Source organism: Wasmannia auropunctata, unplaced genomic scaffold (assembly GCF_000956235.1).
Source record: "Wasmannia auropunctata unplaced genomic scaffold, wasmannia.A_1.0 LD335634.1, whole genome shotgun sequence".
NCBI lineage: Eukaryota > Metazoa > Arthropoda > Insecta > Hymenoptera > Formicidae > Wasmannia > Wasmannia auropunctata.
Window position 1 is genome coordinate 1,576,413 of NW_012027256.1, and position 22,562 is coordinate 1,598,974.

The 22,562-nt window shown below is 29.9% G+C and overlaps 2 protein-coding genes across 6 annotated transcripts in view; both read right to left on the reverse strand.

Annotated features, from left to right (window-relative positions):
• LOC105456597 (disheveled-associated activator of morphogenesis 1) overlaps positions 1–11,695 on the reverse strand; it is a 28,563-nt gene extending 16,868 nt beyond the window's left edge. The window contains exons 1-3 of one of the 5 annotated variants that reach the window (XM_011700774.1): positions 11,211–11,695; positions 867–1,044; positions 59–788 (exon numbers count right to left, since the gene is read on the reverse strand). The gene's annotated coding sequence lies outside the window, so the exon portion shown is untranslated. Of the gene's footprint in view, positions 1–58; positions 1,045–6,163; positions 6,791–11,210 lie in introns of those variants that run through there. The other 4 variants (XM_011700773.1, XM_011700772.1, XM_011700771.1 and 1 more) reach the window with 4 other exon arrangements.
• Positions 11,696–13,524: 1,829 nt separating this feature from the next.
• On the reverse strand, positions 13,525–22,371 carry LOC105456604 (the record flags this gene model as incomplete). The annotated part of the gene is made up of 12 exons (XM_011700781.1): positions 13,525–13,756; positions 13,840–13,990; positions 14,175–14,522; positions 15,368–15,736; positions 15,887–16,164; positions 17,250–17,388; positions 17,663–17,874; positions 18,260–18,778; positions 19,478–20,314; positions 20,657–20,981; positions 21,063–21,314; positions 21,648–22,371. Coding segments are annotated over 12 exons (4,360 nt in total), but the record flags the coding sequence as incomplete, so codon positions are not given.
• Positions 22,372–22,562: the final 191 nt, after the last annotated feature.

Below are 22,562 nucleotides of genomic sequence, written 5' to 3' on the forward strand. Positions count from 1 at the left end.
AGAGAGAGAGAGAGAGAGAGAGAGAGAGAGAGAGAGAGTGAGAGAGAGAGAGACCTACAAGATTTTCATGTTGTTAATATTCGCTTGCTTCTTATTCAAGTTAGTTAAGTATTCGTGCGTCTCACTGCACTATATAGTTAATCGAGTGCATTAGTTCGCTTGCTTCATCATAGGATAGATATGTGTAGTCCTGCAGTGTTGTATATGTATACTCCTTTAAAGATGCGGGATCAATGCGGAACATCCTGCATTGATACTACTTGGTATCATCGTTAAAAACAAGAGAGAAACTTTTCGCGCTTCCGCGGAAACACGCGACACCACTCTTTTATTCTTGTTTCCGTGACTTTAAGATAAAGTGGATTTCAAACATGTTAAAAAAACGAACTTAAAGTATCTGCAGTAATTATTTCAGAATTTAATTATTATACTTTTAAATTATTGTATTTTGAAATGTTTTCAGAATCAATTAAGCGAAAAGAATTTTAAGGATGAATTATTCTCTATATGTTCCATTCCGCGCTAGAATGGAATCTATCGTGAATTTATCTGTTCATAACATATCTTAACGATAATTGGTGAGCTTAACTTTTATCATCGATACAACGATAAGCCGATCAATAAGTCAGTAAAAAGCACAGAATACGCCGCGTATGTTGAAGTAACCTTCTCATGTGTGAACATGTGATTTAATGGCGTTCCGATTAAAGTGGTCGTGATAAACATTTGTAGGAGTTGTATTAAAATTCCCTTTTCTCTTTTCATTCTCCGAATAATCTTCTTGCTGTCTATAATTTACAAAAGATCACTCATTAAAAAAATAACACCGGACGTTATTGAAAAATGTCACAGTCATACATACATACAAGTGCATTTTCCATGGCATTCTAATCGGTGTCAACTATTGCATGTATCGACCTACTGAAGAGAAGACCCGTTATGCGATATCTTCCTTTCCCTTCCGCCGCAATGGTATTCTCATGTTCTCTGTCTCGCTTTCGATATTTAGTATGTCGACTATACGTTGAATAATCTCGCATCATGCTAAATCGGTAGAATATTAATGTAGCTAGACTATTTTGATGGAAATATATAACAACAATTGGTCAATTTCAATTAATCCACTTTCGGTGCGGACGTGCACATTATATTAAACATTATGTTAAGCCTTTAATAAAATGCTGTCAGTTAAAATGCAGTATATAATACATATGCAAGCTTTTGTATGTATTTCTTTTTAATGAATATATTTTACCAAAGAATCGCTCGTGTGAATTAGAGAGTTTAAAATTTCTTTACATTTTACTATGCAACTTTCTAGAATTCAACTCATTCCTATCTTGCATACAGCATCGAGGAAAATCGTTTAGATATTCACTCGTCGTTTCTGGTGTATTGTCGCTAATATTTTATGTCCCGTTATACGTCATTGCGTCTACTCTACTCCGCTATAGATAGAATCCGGCTACGATGACTCGTCTAATATTCAGCGCATCTAATAGATGCGTTGTCACAGTTACGTTTATCATTATTTTGCCATTCCGTTTTCGTTTTCTAGTAGGAAACAATTTTTATCCTATCCTATTACCTATATAAAACGTCGCTTAGCTTCTACAAGATCTTTTCACAAGATCTTTTTTTTTGCAGCGTATTTCACTCTTTTCGACAGTGATTACTGCATTTTGACCATTTTGTAAACGCTCGTGTTTCTAAACAAATATGTGAACAATTTGCAACAAATGTATGTAGTAACATACACAGTTAAACATAGTCATATTATTCTCTCTCGTAAAGACGAAAGCTATATTTATTTAGTAACTTAGTTAGTACATATTATTATAGTTACAATGAAGAAAATGTTAGCCTGCTGATGGCAATAAAATTAAATAATACGCATACCGAACGAGTTTAATATATTAATTGGCAATATTAATATCTATCTCACACATCATTGAACATTTGACAGTTATTGTTATTTAAAGCCATTTAAATAAATTAGATTACTGAAGAAATTACATGTATGTAAAATGTGTCGAAATTGCTTTTACTTTTCTTTTTAATAGAATATAGTGCATCTTTAATATATTACATAATAGGTATAATATTTCATAATATATGTTGATAAATTCTGTGATGGATTATTTATTTATTAAATGATACATATATCTAATTATAACTAACTTAATATAAAAAACTTTTTGGTTCTTAATTGTAAAATTCATTAAAATTTCAAAATTATCAGGTATGACATTTAAAATTATGACTTAGAATATCGTGTGTGTGTCACTTCACTTAGCTGAATTCTTTTTTAGATAATTAATGATTTATTAATTAGTCTGACAATAAGAGAACAGCTATCTGTCTTTACAAGACACAAATGATATTCCCAGAACAGCACACCTCGACTTGCTACACCTGCTGCTCAACACAAACCGTGTGGCACACTAACCCGAGGTGCGTTTTAGAATAAATTTAGTAGATGGCCGTGCCAACACACGTTAACGGTCCTGCGATGCGATATGAGAGACGCATTTTAATTCACTAGTCGCAAAGAAGACGTGACGTATAATCGAGCGCGCGAGCATTTAAAAAAGCCTAGACTATTTTAAATATTATGATTTCCTAGCACGTAAATGGTTAAACATTTGTCGTGGATATTATGCCGTTTCCAATATCTGTTTTAAAATTTTTTATCAAGATATTTCTATAGCGGGTACGGCGTGATTCCTTATGAAAAAAATGTGAAAAAAATATAGAATAAAATTTGGTTATTTTCGGCTTACTTTTCGAGAAAATTGAGTTTGAAAATCCGCTACATACGCATGCTGTTACAACTAAGGTACGGTTTATCGAGCGATAAACTACTCTATAACGCGTATCGTATTTATAAACAATGTCTCACACACAATACGACATTTGAAAGCTACTGATTGTGAGTTTAAGGAAAAACACAAAGAAAATTTTTAACGAACAAAATTTTATTCTGTTAATTACAGAATTGCCACAGTGCAAAAGATTGACGTTCTAAAAGACGCTCCACTCTTTGAATTGTTCTTCAATTGGAAACACACCTATTAGGATATCGCTCTCTGTAATAGCGAACAGTAGCAGATAAATTTAAAATTACTATTATAGACTCCAAAAAGGCGGATCATTTCGATGTATTTCTCTTGTTCGTGCAGTAATTCATCGTCGTGATATTTGAATAAAAATTAATTGTTCGGCACAGTAGAGCGTTGTTTATAAACACGATATATATGTCTCATACGTCGCTCGCGGATGAATTTTAATTAATTGCAACAGCAGCGTATGCGTACGCAGCAGATTTTCAAACCCAATTTTCTCAAAAACTAAGCCAAAAATAAACAAAATTTATTCCATTTTATTCTAATTTTTTTCTTTTTCTCTTTCATCTCAGTGCAATTCTTTTTTTTTTTTTAGTGCCGTACAAGTACGTCAAAAACGCTTTTACACTATTAAATCTATAGTGTCAAATTTAACCTTACTTAAGCCGCCACTGCTTCTATTTAATAAATATTTTTAACTAAAACAATACCGTTATTTTTAAATAAAACAATGGAATTTAACCCAGATTTGGGTTAAATATTTGAACTGTTTTAAATTATTTAACTCCACTGTTTTAGTTAAAAACAACTATTTATTAAGTAGAAGCAGTGGCGACTTAACTAAGATTAAATTTGACACTATAGATTTAACAGCGGAATGTAAGCGCAATGAATGAGTTCTACATTTGCGCGACTTGCAATTATAGAGAACAGTGGGCAAGATACAATTTATTATTTCGTGATTGTTAATAAGGATAACACCGCAACTCGTATAACGACGTCCTCGTTGCGGCCACTCGCTTATCAACGTCCTTTCTAATTCATTATTGCGACCTCTATCATCGCCACTAGGTGTTGTGTAAAAAAAACTGCGAGTTCTTACAAACAGTTGTACGCCTTCATGCGTGAAGTTTCTGTGCAGTCAAATCGCAAATGGAATGCAACAAAAGTGTTAGAAAAATTGCCCGTTCGAATCAGTGGAATTTAACACGATGAGCCGTAAAAATGTCGGTCCTACTAACCCAATATGGATGCAGTAGATGAGAAACATGAATACATTCGTATACCATGTATCTAAAGCTCTTGTGGGAAAACTTCTTCTGGATTAAATATCCGATTAAATCAAGACCCTTCCGCATTATCGTTTTAACTATCTTTTTAAATTACATTTATACAGGATAACTTTAATATAAGAAGTCTATTTGTATTAATTTTTTAAATGCAGCTATGTCAATTATAAATCAAAGATAAATCATCTCTCATGTTTGTCGCTTTCCCGTGAATTTTTTTTGCGTGAATTCCATTTGCTCTGACAATACGACCCAATACTTTTGACGTGTCACAATCAAGTGTACGATATTTGTTGCATAAATGTGCAGATTATTTTGTTTTTTTCTGTCATTCGTTCTTGCTTGCAGGCAACTTACTCCGTTATTTGTAAGATTTTCTAAGATCGAGGTCGGTTAAACTTGTGTAAAAGAGAGAGACTCGCAGGACACAACGTAACCCGGTTACGTTGTTTACTTTGATTTACATTTTGAATTTGCATTTAACAAAAGAAAAAAAGATCATTGAGAAATTGAAGTTTATGCATAATACTGCATCGCCATGCAATGGCCGATGAATTGCATTGTAATTCTTACAATGCAATTCATCGGCCATTTTTTTCAAATCTGTTGATTGTGAAAAAGAGATATACACATTCTATTTTAACTATTGCGATGCATCATTTTTCTGCTTTCTAAATCTTATATTTAAGCACTCTTCAAACGATACACGTAACTCATCAGTTTGAAAATATTTTCAAATTTATTAAGTGCACAAAACTCTCGGGAACAGTTGTGTATAAATAAAAAAAAAAAAATCCTACAAATATACATACGTTTCAAACATACATATTTGTATGCATTTGTATTTGGTGTAGGTGACAAAAAACGGTTTATAACAAACGGTGCAATGTATCGTGCGGCACGTGTGTGTCAATATCATTAGTGCGTTACAATGCATTGATAATTATATATCTCACGGAAATAAGTTTCCGCCGCAATAAATATTCCCTAATACGAAAAGCCTGCAGCGTACACGTAGAAAAACGTGTTTTGCGATTAGAAAATATAAAAGTTATATAATCGCTAATTATGTAATGTTGAATATTAATATTCAGACAAATTATTTAAATTAATTGCTTTAATATAATTAGCCAAATAAAATTAATTATAGTTGTTACATATAGAATCAATGTATAGTATAAGTTACAGTTGCTAATTAATATCATTTGAAATATTTTAATAATTATAAATACCGATTAAAATAGAATGAATAAATATATAAAATTTAGAAATTCGAATTTATTTCATATTTCTTTTTGTGATGTAATGATGTAGAATAATTTTAGACAGTAGTTATAATATTAAATAACAAATACGATGTAATACACTAGTTAACTTTGTATTTATTAATAATGAATTATATAAAAATGTTCAAATTCAATGTATGTATGTCCATATTGCACAGTTTCACGCGTCGACAATGAAAGCATTGGCTCTTTCCGCTTCACAATTGCCAATTACCTCGTGTATGTTCGTTTACATTAGAAAATAGCACTTAAACTGCTCGTACATATGCATTAAATATCACCCTTCAGATCTCGATGGAAACATATGTGCACTGTCCTGTCTGACATTCTCTCTCTCTCTCTCTCTCTCTCTCTCTCTCTCTCTTTTTCTCTCTACTTTTTTTATTTATATCTTAATGTAAAGAATCTCTGGTAGCCTTACGCATCTGTCATTTCATCAACACTTTTAATTTATGCATTATTTGCTTTTTTAAAATGTCTGAGCCAAAAAATCGAGGGATTTATCACAACCGCTCAAAATCGAATGCTTTTATTCATTTTGAAATATATTAAATATAAAAATTTAAGAGATGATATTTTTTTATCCGTATATCCATTATTAATATTTTTTACATTAAAAAATATTTCTACTTAAATGGATAATAATAATAATAATAATAATAATAATAATAATAATATAAACTGGTTAAATAATCAGAGAATAATAATATTATTATACTATATCTTCAATAACAGACTGTACCTTTGAAGTTCCATTTGGTTCTTCGTATGTTCTTATACAAATGCAATATTACACAAAAATCAAGTCGTTTTTTCACTATTTAAAAACTAAATCAACACGTATCGTTGGAAACAGTATGTTTAATTTAATAATTTCCGACAACATAGCTTGAAAATATTCCGAATTCGCAAGCAGACTTCATTCTTTATAACACTTATTATGTTAGTTATATTTATTAGTGCTTTATTTATTACCGCGTAGGATTACTTCTGATGATATAAAACTATGTTTTATAAGAATACAAATCACATATACGAATATTACAGGAACACAACTTTACATTTTATGCAATATTTCTTGGACATTTTTATAAATTTTCATCCGCGAGGCATCCCTGTGATAAACCGAACGCCGAGACAGTTCAAGGGAGTCTGACAAATTTTGCTTAGAACGTGGCACATGTATTAGGTGGATGTATATGTATGTGTGTGTGTTCCCAAGCGAGCACATGTCACGTGTCCTTCAAAAGGGCTAGAGGTAGCAGTAGTGGGATTGGGTATTGTCGTGGGTACTGCCGATGCTGCACTCATATGCCGTAATCATCAATAGAGGGTAGTCCAGGAAAAATTCTCCATAGGGGGACTGGACCCTTGCGCTATGGATTAAACATCTGTCCTATATAGGACTCTACCACTGACATTATATACATATATGTATATACTTGTTTTACTAGTTTGAATGAAATATATTTTTTCCTATTTTATTATAGAGTTTATCTGGATAGATAGAGTTAATTGAATTCATAGTTATAACCAAAGTCGCTGATTCATACTTTATATATAACTATTTATATTAAACAATTATACTTGCGTTGTAAAACCCTTACCCATCTTACTATCTTCGAACTTTGGTGTATAATAATTATATGGTATTGTATATTATTTAGATAGTACAAACGATCTACATTTTTGGAAAAAAATATATTATTTTAGTTGTTTATTTTTCAATTTAAATGTTTTAAATAACACAAAAAATTGAATTATTAGATTAAGAAATTGAATTTTTGCTGACAACCAATATTGCAAATGATTAATTATTTTAGAAAATGTTTGTTTTTCTCAGGCATCTTTAAAATATTAGAAATTAAGTTGAATTGAAAAATGTGTACTTAATATTATTACTAATATGTGCTATAATATACATGTAGGGTGTTCGAAAATTCAAATATAAATAAACTTTCAGAGATTGTTGGGAGCACCAAAAGGATCATTTTTTTACAAATGGATCTAGGGTCGGAAACGTGCCGTTACACCGCGCTACGGCAGACTGCAGTGTTTGAAATGTAAGTTTTATAAAAAATTGTTTCACATAAAAATTGTAAAGTCCCTACAACTTTTGTCTGAAACAATTTTTTATAAAACTTATATTTTTTGAAATATTTCGAGGTCCGACCTTTTTCATAAACACTGCAGTCTGCCGTAGTGCGGTGTAATGACACGTTTCCTATTGATCCATTTGCAATAAACGTATTCTTTTGGTGCCCCTGACAATCTCTGAAAGTTTGTTGATTAAATTTTTGAATGTTCTGTATATAAGCTCTTTGATTAGACTTCATTAAAACAGGAGTTTAATTCAAAGTAATTCTAAAGACATTTAAAGAACAATTTTAAATAATTACAAAGACGCATGCAATTAATTTTTTCCTTAAAGAAAGTTAATTCTAAATTGGTGAAAAGATTTGTATAAACAAAAGTACGGACAATCTTTATATGCGTGAATCTCATAATCTGCTTTAATGGTTTCTTACTTTTCGTTGTGTTCATAATTATATACTAGAGAAAAGAATGTAAAAATTATATTTTCGGTTTATTTAAAAATGCATCGTTATTCTTTTTAAAGGAACTAGTACATAACAGGCGCGCGCTTGGCGCGCGCTGCGTATTGAATCCCATACATCTTCCAATAACATTTATACCAATTTACATTTTAATTAAACACATTTTAACAATTTTCAATAAAATGACGCTTTAATCGGCCATATTGAAACGGCCATTTTTAAATAAAATCACGATTTTTTAGAAAATAGCCACATAATTCATCTTTAAGATAAGCTCAGAAAGAAGTTTATATCTTTATTTTTCTGGAAGATATGAATTTTTAAACATTGGAGAAAAGAGGCTTCAACGTAGGTAACACGGCAATTTTAAGATAGGATTGATAATGTTATAATATGAGACGTATAATAATATACGCATAATTTGATGTTAGTAATAATTATTATTTTATTATTATTAATACTGTTATCAATAATATTTCTGTAGAAATACTCTACTTTGTCCAACACATTTCACATCAAGATTTTCTAGATAGTATACGTTCTAGATATAAGTTATATGTTATTACGAGAAATGTTGTTCCAAGAAGAAATGCAACATTATTTCGTATCTATTATATTGTATGTCATTTGAAATTTAAAGTGTGACGACATTGTTTGTCGTTGTGTATTACTGACACATGTAAAATCACGACGGTTCCGACTCCTGATCTTAATTATTGTCAATTGCTACCAATTGTCGAGTGTGTTGTCTCTCTTGTAGTAATTTATGACTTGTATAGGGATGACATTTGCAGCTTATATCGTTATGCGTATGCAATGACGACAATATTTACAATGATAAAAAATAATTATTATTAGTATTAAATTAATGTAATTACATGCATATTATTATAGGTCTTAAAATGTCCATACTTTTGTTTATATAAATTTTCCGTTAACTTAAATTTAACATTCTCTCTGCAAAATTTGAGTGTATGACTTTATAACTGTTTAAAATTATACTTTAAATAAGAGTTAATCTTTACAATTAACTCTTAAATTAAAGTTTTAATAAAATTTAATCAGAAAAGAATTTTTAAATTTTACAGTTTTAATTAAGTCTAATTTCAAAATGTTTATAAAAGTTGAACACTTCTGTAATAATGTATGCGCATTGAAATATGATAGTTTTAGTCATGTATGTATAAAATAATATGTGCGAATCTATCTGCTTTGATTATCTACTTTAATGATTTCTTACTTTTCGTTGTGTTCATAACAATTATGTCAGAGAAAATACAAAAATTATATTTTCGGTTTATTTAAAAATGCATTCTATTTAAAGGAATGACAATGTTATAATATGTCATCTTCATGACGGCCACGACTTACGATAAGTCTTTAACATACGGGTGCTTGCGCGCGAGAATTTGCGAAAAATTTACAATTTGACGGGAGAAATGCATTGAGATTTTTAGCGGCTGTACCATTTATTCTCCATCGGCGGGATCTCGTGTGAAGAAAGCTTTAAGGGGATCATGCACAATGTATACAGGGAGCTAACAGCTGTCGATAACCCATATACATATGTATATGGCCTTCTTTGTTCTCGTTTAAGGCCCGTTCTACGTCGTATGTCGGGTCGTAAACCGTAAGAATTGACCAATCACAGTCGAATGTAAAAAGAATATTCGATTGTGACTGGTCAGTTCTTACGGTTTACGACTCGTCATATGTATTGTAGAGAACGGGCCTAATGCAGAGATCGGTTTTATCGTACAGTTTCGCGAATGACCGAACGAATGTAGATTAGATGGCAGTGCTTTAAAATTTTTACTCTTTTAATGATTATTAATTTGCTTCCTGTCTGCTAGTGGTCCATTCAAGACAAAGGTCTGGATTTCTGTCACAGTTATCATATATGTATATATAATATATCTAATTAAAAACATTGATTAAGACTTATTATGTCTTAGTCAAAGTTTGTTAACCTACATTGTTACACATGTTCCTTAGCCATTGTTACATCAGCAAAAATGTGATTAAGAAAAATTACGATTACACTGCCTGTAAGAATATTGTGCAATTTTTTCCGGAAACAAGGAATAAGGCAAAATATTGCCTTTTTGCTCTATTTTGATGTTTACACAATAGTTATATATACATATACATATTTTTTAACTTAAGGTTTTTTACTTGAATCTTTGTCGTTATTATTTTTTTTCAGCAAGAAAAGGTTTCATATCCATTATATATTTTATGTATGTCAAGTGATTTGTACAAAAAATGAAGAACGAAATAATATCTTCAATTTTACTATTTAACAATTTAACTTTATAATTTATAGGCCTTAATCTTAATTTGGATCTTAACTGGTTATTGTCAAAAAACTGATTATTTCAAGTTTGGTTGAGTAACGACTCGATCCATACCTAAGAGAATACCTTCCATTATTAATGTTGAATTCCATTAAAGATGATCCAAAATGTCGAGATCCGAAACATTCAAAGATTATAGATATAGAAGAATTATTTGCAAGTCACAAATATTGCTTTATTTAATCATTTCTTGTTAATTCTTATAATATGCATACTAAATACCCATGCCGTACTCTCATTGCTCTATTTACTATTATTAATTCTTATTACTTTTTCGTTTCGAGAGTCTTTTATAATTTTTATAATTAAAATATCTTCAAGTTTTTATTAATTGATCTGGACTACGATGAAATTGATATAGTCAAATCGTTAATAATTATATACAATTTTGTTAGTTAATACCTAACATATCTTTTAATAACGTAATAATTTCTAATAAAATAGCTATGTCAAAAATAGATAATTCGTATAATCTAGTCTTTATTGCTTTTTTCTTTACAAACAAATAGTTTAGTTGGTGAATATTCCTTTTAGCAGAATATAGTTTTTCAGAAAATTTTTTGGAATTTATAGCATGTACGGAAATAATATATTTGCTGCTTGCACACACTCTCTCTCTCTCTCTCTCTCTCTCTCTCTCTTTGTGTGTGTGTGTATTTGAAAGAGATGTTTATGATAAAATACATTTATGTGATGACAAAGGAAATGAGATCTATATTGAGATTGGGCGACATGATAAATTGAGGGTTTAGCCTTGCAATCGTTGCATCTGTATATGTGATGCCAAAAATAATTTGTGTAAAAGAGAAGACTAGACAGTTATTTCAGATAATCACGAGACAGAATAGGGATATAGGGATAATACAGTCCTTACCAGATCTTTTGCAGGCCGCGAAATATGGTCGCGCCGGTCGGAACGCGCCGATCAATAGGAAGCGGAAAGGCACATGTCCTGGTGGTTTCTTATATCATGGTGTTTATAAAATTAACATTTATAAAATTAATCATCTTCGATGGATGCCGCTCGGCGACGTCGCGCGTCATCTGCGAGCTGAATGCTGGTAGAAATTTTGGTGCAATTTCTGGTTAACTGATATAAATGTTTGACGCGATAAACTTTACTGTTGTACACGAGATTTACGTGATCAGGTAGTGCTGATATTAACGATCGGACGGGATCGTGACGACGCTGACGCGACGATGGTGATGACGGCGACAACCGCGGCGGTAACGGTGGCGACGGTGTCGGGATGGAAACGGGACACCCGACGTAAAAGCCGAGAAAAGTCGAAACACTGGCTTGCCATCGGATAGATCGTCGACCCGACCCGACGTAGTGGCTCTGGTTACGCGACGACGCACTGCGCCGACGTCAAAACGACGTCGACGTCGACGTCGACATCGTCAAGGCGACGGCGCGGGCGCGGCGCACGCCGGAATCTTCTCTCTCGTGTGTTCGTACTTGCTGATCGATTTCTCGAATCGAACAGATGTGACGAGATATATGTAGATATATCGAAAGATGCAGATTAGAATATACGATACGTGAACTGAATGGCTAGTTTCTCAGCGCGAGAATTTAGCGAGCTTATAATATAACAGCTTATAATGATTACACACACATATATATATGTATATATATATATATATATATATATATATATATAAATGTTTGTTTCAATTATTGTTTTCCTTTGCAGATTATTTGTAAAGACTGGTAGAAATTCTACATGTTAATTAGCATACGCTATTCGTTAATACATTAACACATAACATTCATTAAAACCAAATCTTTTATGTATATTCAATCTTCAATTTTGAATCATAAAATACAGATATTTTTACTCTAATTAATCTCTTTGTAGAATATGCGTATATTGAAGTAATGTACATAATGATTATCGGAGGTTTTCTGATATAATAGAGCAACGCAACATTTAATATACTAGTATTACAAACGCGCGCTTCGCGCTCATTTGTAATATTTTTTACTTTTTATTTTGCTATTATACTTTTAATCTCAATACACACAATATACATGCAACTATTAAAATATGCAATGACAGCTGTTTACGAAGTAATTAAGCTCAGCAAGAGACAATCAATCGGCATCAATGCCTTTTTGTAGAAAGGATTAATATCATTGTAATAATTAATTGATACCTTTTTAACATAAAATTTAGATTATCCCTTTTTTTTGTTAATATTCTACTAAGTTAATGACAAATTCAAGATACGAAAGTTATAAAATTCCATACGAATATACCAATTTATATGCGATAACTGGCATCATTTTGAATCCGAGACGGAGCACGTTAACCTAAGCCTACATTACTTGAAGCAAGTCATAGTGTCTCTAGGTCAGGAGGGCGCGGGTCACATTCCTTACATAAACGCTTTAAATTCTTCTTTATAGAATACTTTCAAATATACCGCATTATACGATATATTTATTTATGTTAATTTAACCTTCTATCGACATCAACAAAATATATGAGATAAAACGAAATATTTGGTATAACTTTTGGTACAAAGCAACACGCATTTAAAATATTCATAACTTTTAGCTATTAAAAATAAATGTAGACATTATCGCAATTTACAAAGTTGAATGTACAGATAATATGTATTAATTAAAGTAGATTAATATAAGTACCAAAAACTTAATTTAAGTTGCAATTAGATGATTGATATATTAGATGGTAGACTTAACATTTTTATTATAAAAAAGTTTGCTTTTTATATATAACTAAATAATGTATTCTAATGTCGATAAACTAAAATGTATACAGTCTTAAGTCGAATTATTATTTTGATAAATTTCAAATTATGATGAAAAATCAATAAATGATTTTATTACAAGTCATATTTATTTATTGTGAACAGTAAAAAGATATATTTAGAACAATTATACTTCAATATAATTATAAACATTATAATATAAGGTAACATATAATAACATAATATAGTTCATCACAATTGCGCTCGCGTGCGCGTGCGTGTGTGTATACATCATTAATAATATTAATCATTAATACAAGACAATTATCAACTTAATTTAATATATTGACTACATTTTTATGTTATGTGTTAATTTTTCTTAATTCTTACAAGAAAAAATGTTTACAATACAATGCTATATATATATATATATATATATATATATATATATATGTTATACACACACACATGTATATATGTATATTTAATATACTTAGCATATATTCATGTAACAAGAATTCATGTTTCTCAAATTTAATTTTTCGCCATACATTTTTGCTTCTAAAATTGTTAGTCGATTTCTATGAACTGCAGCCAAACAATGCCTTTTTTCTAACTTATTAAATTTCCTTACTTTAAAGTTGTATAACTTATCAACTTTTATTTGCAAAATATTTCGATGTATGAAACCTTGGATACCTTAAAAACAATTTTGCGAAATAACTCTTTTTCTTTAATGTCTTATATGTATATATACTATTAATTTTGTAATATAGATTTACCTGTATATTCGTAAACCTGGATAATATCATTTTCGACGATAACAAGCAATGTTTCGGCATATCCATCAAAATTTAGAACAAAAAATGATTTTGGTCGATGTATTTTTATAGTTTGCAAGATTCTTGTTTGTGAAACGTCATTTTTGCACAACTAGATAAAATGATATAATTTACACGCTAATTGTAAGTGTATGATTATATTAACACAATACAGAATAACAGAAGTTTTATAGGAAAAAAAATATTTCTTTGTATATTATCCTTTTGACAATTAATAGCAATTATCAAATTATAAAACAAATTACATAATAAGATATAGATTCTTTTTAACTCACATATATATAATCTTGGCTAACTTCTTCATCGTAGCGGATGTATTCTTCTTTTTCATAAATACCTACTTTAAAAGTCAGTAGGCTGCCACAATTAAGACAATTTCTTGAACGTGTGCCGTTTAAAGAACTTTTTTGTAATTCATAAGTTAAGGGTTGGTTAGCTAATACAATAGGATCGCTATTTGAAACCAAATTTAATGTCTTATTCTTGTATGAGGTGAGAGCTTTTAATATATCTGCAGTTTGATTATTTTCTGGTGCAATTTTGAGATTCTCTTGTATCAGTGCTACAAATCTAGCTTGATGTAAATTCATAATATCTGTGGCATTATCAAGTTCCAATACATGCTGTGAGAAAAAGTAATAATAAAGAAAAATTATCCGAATTTGTTTCAAGTAAAGCTACTTATAAAATTTTATAAGTAGTTTTTTTATCAAACAAATATATATATATACATGGTTTGCCCCAAAAGTAACGAGGCTAGTTTTTGCGCGCACGGCGCACGTGAGAAGGGTCAGGAAAGGAAAACGGGGGTCGAGGCGGAAGGGTATACATTTATACACCTAGGTATACATTTATACAATCTGACCATTCTCAGTTGCCACCGAGCCTTTCTAGCAGTCGATACCATCAGCAAAGTGCGTTGTAATTTTTTTTATCCTGTCACGGACGAAAATTTATCAGTCTTGAGCAGCGATCAAATTATGCGTGAAACTGGGAAAATCTGGTTCCGAAACGTTGGAGATGTTAAGAACAGCTTATGGAGATGCTGCTTTGTCTTTAGAATTTAATCGCGTAACGCTCCTCAAAATGCAGCACAGTCTTGAGCAGCGTTCGAGGCTGTGCTGAATTTTTGCCCGTGATAAGACAAAAAAATTTACAATGCACTTTGTTGACGGTATTGATTGCTAGAAAGGCTCGGAGGCAACTGAGAAGGATTAGACTGTATACCTGAGGTCCTTCCCCAATTGTTTCGACCGCCGTTTTTCTTTCCTAGTCCTAATTCTCACGTGCGCACAAAAACTAATCTATTAGTCCCATTATTTTTGGGACAAACCATGTGTATATATATATATATATATATATATATATATATATAAAACAAAATTAAAATTTTTTATTCAATATAAATTTTTGCGTGTATTATTTTTAGTTTGCATGTGTGTACGCATTACAATAAAAATAAAATTACCATTAATTTATTATTTTCCAACTTCCATATATTGTTAACACTTCTACCACATGTGCGTTTTGCGATGGTAAGCAAGTATAAAACATGATTCAATTTAAAGAACGTCCATTGATCAATCAATCCAAAATCAGACACTTCATCGATCACTTGAAAATCTGTCTGAATATACGATAGAAGTTTCATATGACAAATGTTATAGTTTACTAACATATAATCCACCTCGTTTACTTCAATATTACGGATATCATGAATATCACCATCGAATTCTTGAATTTTTAAGTAATCAAACGTATTGAATTTATATATCTGGTTTATAGCATTGTATTTGAGCATATCTAAGTGCAATGCACACACATTATTCAAATCCTCCTGTAAAAGATGAAATTATATTTAGAATATAAATAAATGAGAGCAGTGGTTTCTTGTAACAACAGTAAACGTAATAAAACGTAATAAAGTGTTATTATACATAATTGCAAAAAAATCAAAAATTTTTTTTAAGTACTGTAGTTTTCTCACATATGCTTCGTCGATAACGTCATCTATTTCAGGATGTTCTTTTGTTAAAGCCAATGATATTTTGGTAACATTAAGTTCATTCAAAAATTCACTTCCATCAATGTTCTCTTCAAAATGAACATCTCCATACACTGTCCACTTTCCAGATATAATTTGTTTTTCTTCATGCGCTGTCTTTATTGCTACTCCTTGCCAATTATTTGAGATTATGCTGTTCAAAAGACCCAAAATCCTAAGACTTTTATCGAGGACAACTGGAGTTTTGAACATAAAGTTTCCTAAATGAAAGTTACGTGAATATATTATTTAAATTATGTAATTGTCGTCGCGTTACAGTCTGAATTATGAGGGTTGTTTAAACGTATTTGTGCTGAGCGCCATGAGCAAAAGATATACAGAGATATATATATATATATATATATACATATATATATATATATATATATATATAAACAGAGTGTCCAGTAAATCGCCTGCAATACTTTGCGAGGTAATTCAGGACCCAAAAAGAAGGAAAAAAAGTAAGAATAGATCACAGGTCCGGAAATAAGTCGTTTTCGAGTTATAATCGCTTTTATGTTAAAAAAAATTGTAATTTATTTTTTATAATCATAATTACAATAACAACCATAATAATGATCATAATTAGGCATAATAATTTATTTTTCTAGGATTCATCACGTGGAGGCATAGTTCGCTTAGCATTTCGCTTTTAAAATTTTTTTTTCTCTCAATCTCAATTTTCAATAATTACATTATTTTTAGAATGAAATATAAACATAAACAGGTATTTAAATCGAATTAAATAAGAAAAAAATATTCAAAATAACCTTCAGCACGAATGTGCAGGCCCTTATTTTTCTACCCAAGGAATTCCGAATTCTTTGAAAAACATTTGGATCCTTCCGAACTATTACAATTGATATTCAATTAATCAAACTCGATTTAAATAAAAATTAAAAATAAAAAAAAATAAAAAACAGGGAGTGCCAAGCGGACTCCTCTACATGGTGAATCCTGTGTACAAAAATGAATTATTATGACTAATTATGATTATTATAATAAATTATGATTATGAAAAATAAATTACAATTTTTTTTAAACATAAAAGTGATTATAACTCGTAAATGACTTATTTCCGGACCTATGTTTATATTGGTCCTTTTTTCCTTCTTTTTGAATCCAAGATCATCTCCTGAAGTATTGCAGGCGATTTACTGGACACCTTGTATAATATTGTATATATGTATATGTTACTGAATATATTGTTGTAATGATAACATCATAGTAATGATTTTTTGTTTACTGAATAATTTATATAGTATATAAGTCTGTTTCATTGATATGTTTTCTAATTTCTTACCTATTAGAGTGCCGTTTGCAGTTAAAGAAACAATACTTGTTGGATTAAAATTATTGATTAGATGAGCGTTGAAGTCATGATATGCATAAACGTTTCCTCGTATCTTTATGTATCCTGTAATATTCTGATTACCATATATCTATAAAAGAAGTCAAATTTTATCAGCTCTTAAGTCTTATTATATATGTATAATGTTAATTTTAACATTAAATTATGTATTTGAAAAAATAAAATAGAAAATCGTAATATATAGTACTATTAAGGAAAAAAACTGAAAAGCTAGTTTTTACAGAAAAAGACATAATCTACATAATTTACATAATCTATATTAGTTTATTAAAACATTTCCATTATCTTGAATTTTATTGGCTAAATACATCTTAAATAAAAGTTTAATTTTACGTTTAATATACCATGAAGGTGTCCGTATAGATATCTTGCATATAGTAGGTGTTAATACGTCCTGATATTTGAATGTTTTTAACAATAACATTAATGCAATTAAGTTTATCGATCATGATGAACTGTCGCATATTTAATAAAATCAACAGATCCATTTGCAAGTTATTGACTTGCACGATTTTTATACTTGTTTGGAAAGTCACATTGTCGAGTGTCATCCGCGCTAAAATAAAAAACGAAATATTTTTTTTATTACGCGATAAAACTATTTACCGTAATAATGATAGTCAATTCTCTGCATACTATCATAAATGCTAAACGTTACATGGATATCTAGACTGCTGCCTGAATATTTAATTTATTAAATGATTTTTGTAACGATGCATATATTTTAGTGAGCACATATTATTACTAATTAATAACATAAATATTAATTATAACAAGTTACAATTTTACATATTATTTACAGTCAATAGTTAATTGCTGCCAAAAGGGAAATTGTAAATTCTTGTAACAAACTTTTATAAGAAAATTTCTGTGGTGGTAACTTAATATACATATACATACGTTATACGTTTTTATCCGTAAGTATCCGTACAGATAATTACCTGGAAAATATTTTGGCTTATTAACGGCGATAACATTCTCCTGCAACTCCTTTATATCAACTTTCATAATGATTTGTGATTGTAATTTAGCTTTTACTACGAGATTCTTTCGTAGATAAATATCTTCTCTGAACATGACTTTGGTATTAATTAAGAAAGGTTTATCGATGTAAATAACATTTTCATGAAATCTGTGTAAATCTAAATCGTTCAAGCTGCCATCGATGTTAAATGTATCATTAAATGTAATTGACTTTTTAAATAATTTCAATCCAGACATTGTAACATTTTCATCATTCTTAAAGATTATTGTTTTGAGAAAATTGTCCAACATTGATCCTTGACTTGACCCATTTACATTTAGTCTTGTTACGGAAGCAGTTTCAATGAAGTAAAAATGACCGCGAAGAGCATAAGACTTATCCTTAACTGTCTTAAATCTATCTGTGAAATCGCTTAGGAATACAGAATTTCCAATCTTGCCAGTGGTATTGAAATTTCTTAAAACCACGACCGAACCTTAAAAAAAAAGAAAGAAATTAATTTTTACGCAAGATACTGACTGATCGTACATATTAAAAATTAAGGACAAAAGAGGGTCAAGCGCGCGGTACTTAGTGCGCAAAAAATAAATTTTATAATACTTATAAATAATATACATAAACATGTAGACAAATTCCCAGTACAAATTTGTATTGCTGAAGATGGCTCGAACCTGAGAACCGAAATGGCTCTAGATGTTTATGTATTTATAAGTATTATTAAAATTTATTTTTTGCGCACTAAGTACCGCGCTTGACTTTCTGCGATTAGCCTCTTTTGTCCTTAAAATTAATTTTTATTACAAAAATAAATAAGAAAAGATTAGGAAAAAAAATATTAATGAATAATTAGAAAATATTACAGATAATTACAATTAAATCAATTTAAAACATATACAAAGAAGTTTTTAATCATTCTAAAATAAAATAAAATTAGCCATGATATACGTATACATATAGAGCCTGCATTAATGAAAGTATACATAAAGAGTGCATTTAATAAATATATGTATATTTTGTCAATGTTAAAACTAAAAATATATAAATATATTTCCAAGTGTCATTATAATAATACATCATATAAGGATAGAAAATAAATTTGGAAGACTATTATATGTATAATTATATGTATAAAAATACATAAAAGAATTTTTAATAATTTTTATATAAGCCATACCATTTATAATAATCGGTCCTTTGAGCATCTGCTTTTTATTTGGATTGAAAATATCGTTCACAAAATGTTCATTTATAAATTGCGCTTCTAAAATCTCACATGTGCAATTTTTGAATGTTTTGCGATTTATAAATGTAATATTTCTATCGGTTTTCTGAATAGCATCAGCGATAAACTCAGACAGGTTTAAATTGTTTATGTAACCAATTACTTTCAAATTTTTGATCAATACATTTGTATTGAAAATGACAGTCGCCATGTTATATTCCTTGTAAAGATCGATAATATTTTTGTCATTAATCGAAGACGCTGTTATCATTCCTGTCACTCGTAGAGATCTTATCGATGCGTTTCCGTTGAAAACGTCATCATAAAGTAATTTCGTGTACGTCAATAACAGATTCCATGTATTCAAAGGTATTTCATTGATAATTTCTGTATCCAAGATGCCAGTTTCCAAGTTGTCGACAATTAAAGCGCCCGTTAGATTCTGTCGCGAATGAAGTGTTAACACGCGTTTTGTCAAATTAGCATAGTTGATTCCATTGATTGTGTTCGGCATGATCTCATCGGACAGTAATGTCGAGATTGTTAAATTCTCGAAATACACTTTCTGGAAAGTTTTATTTAATTTATCAAAGAAAGCAGTCTGTGAAATAGTCTGCTTTATGGTATCAAAAGACAAATTGTCGATAATTGATGATTTACTAAACAATAGTATTTTATTTAAGCAACCAGAAGTTACAGCTTGTTCGTGGTTTATGTAATTCTTCAATTTCTGCATGGTGCCAAGAGTCACATTTCCAAATGTGACGTTTATCGACATTTTTGTCAAATCTAAAATTGATAAAGTAATGTGCTGCTGAGATAATTGCTGAGATATTTCTGTGATGCAAAATAAGTTAGCGCAACTTTATAATTATTCTTCAAATATTCGAATAAATTTAAATACATTATATATTTATTATTTATATGTTATAATTTATTTTTTTCCCCTTTTTAATTCTGTTATAAGAAGAAAATGAAAAATGTATATTAAATTCTTGGAAACTGTATTCTTGTTTTTTTTGTAACAGACAGCTTCATTATAGATAAAAGATTTTTTCATTTTAGCGATGTATGTATGTACAATCGAATAATGTTAAACACGTTCAACTTTTATTTAATCAATGTACTTACAAGGAAACTGTTGATTGGTGTTTAGTGTTACAAATTCCGAAAATATGTGACTGTTAATTTGTCTGGATTGAATTGTTGCGTTAGATTTTATGTTGACATCATTCCAGAATCTTTTATTTCCAATAATAACTGCATTTCTTTCAGTTTTCAATAAAAGATCGTCAAGATCCGGCCACGTTTTAGCATTAATTGAATCTTCGAGTACGATGTTTCCCGTGACAGTTAGATTTTCAAAAATAACACTTGACAAAAGATTGTTGGTTTCGTTAAGCATCCCCTCTACGCTGCTTACGTTAATACCCGTTACTGTTACATCACCGTCGACCTGAAATTGTGACAGAACCATATACCGTTTATACCTAATTGTGATGTATACATGTATGTACGTATGTTTAACAAATTGTACCTGGAAGATTCCATTAATTTCTAGATTTTCAAAAGTAATTTCGTGATTAATAACTTCGTGTCTGTTAAGAATAACGAAATCCTTAAAGTCTATTTCATTTATTCTCTTGATGTCTAGTAAATGTGTCGTAGACAATTTGGTGACGTACTTTTCACTTGTTACATTGATAGGAAATTTATCATTTATTAGAACATAATTTTCTGGATATTGCAAATAATTCAGATTTTTCACATTAGCTTTCTCGGCAATAAGCTGCATTAAAAAAAAATATCATCTTTTATTAAAGGAAAACATTGTAAATTATTAAGTAATGTGATTCTAGGATACACAGAATGTTAAATAAAAATGATACAATCAGCAATTCTAGTTCCATATCCTAATTTCATACACAAAACCATTTTTTTCGGAAACTATGTAAACTGATGAAATGATCAGCGATTCTAGTCCCATATATCCTAATTTCACACACAAAACCATTTTTTCGGAAACTATGTAAACATTATTTATTTTAAAAGGAAATTTGTTTTAACGTTAAGATTTTCGACATTCTGTATAATTTTTTGTAAGTATATTAAATTGTTTTACCCCTTCCATAATTGTCTCTCCTGCAGAAATAGTTGTCGAGTCATTTTTCCAAACTATACTTTGCATCAAGTCTTTCCATTTAATATTATTTATTTCGGAGAAGCTCAAGTGTCCATTAACATTTAATAGCTTTAACTTTGAGAAATTTATATTGCTATAATTTTTTATTGGAAAGTCGAACATGATTTCTTCCAATGATATGCCATTTAAAGAGAGAATTGTTAAGTTATTAGTATCGATTGAAGGAAAAGACTTCTGACCGTTAATAATGCCGCGATTTACAATGTCATCCGCTATAATCAAAGTTGATGCGTTATTAATAAAAGCGGCAATTATGTTTTTTGCATATAGAGTACCGTTCACCAGAAAATCTCCAGTTAATTCAATATCTGACGGTAAAGTAATTCTTGTCGAATTAGTCGTGTCTTTCAAATCTGGTAAGATTTGATCGAGTTTCGTTTCTAGTCCTTCTAATTTCTTTAAATTTGATGTCACGTTTATCGACATATCTTCCATTTCCAAATTGATCGAACCAGTTTTGACAACGCTATAATTAACGTGTCTTTTAATTGTTGCGTTTGATACATTTACTTTCGAAAGATACCAAAATCCTGTTATCACATTTTTAAAGTAACTTTGATCGAATCGCTTTTCAGTCTCATCAAAGATGGCTTCCTGTTTTCGAAAAACCTCCTGAAAAAATTTGTATCTTATTTTGTAAATGCTGTAAAAGAATGTTATAAAAATAATTCGGAATATCAGTACAAAAACTATATTTTACATACAGAGTGTCCCGAAATTCGCGAATCAAAATATCATAGCAAGAAAGTCTTTGAGAAATTAAGTAAAAAAGTTATTTGTAAATTTTTATTTTAAGCAATAGTTTTTGAGATATAAGAGCTAGTTTAAATTTAG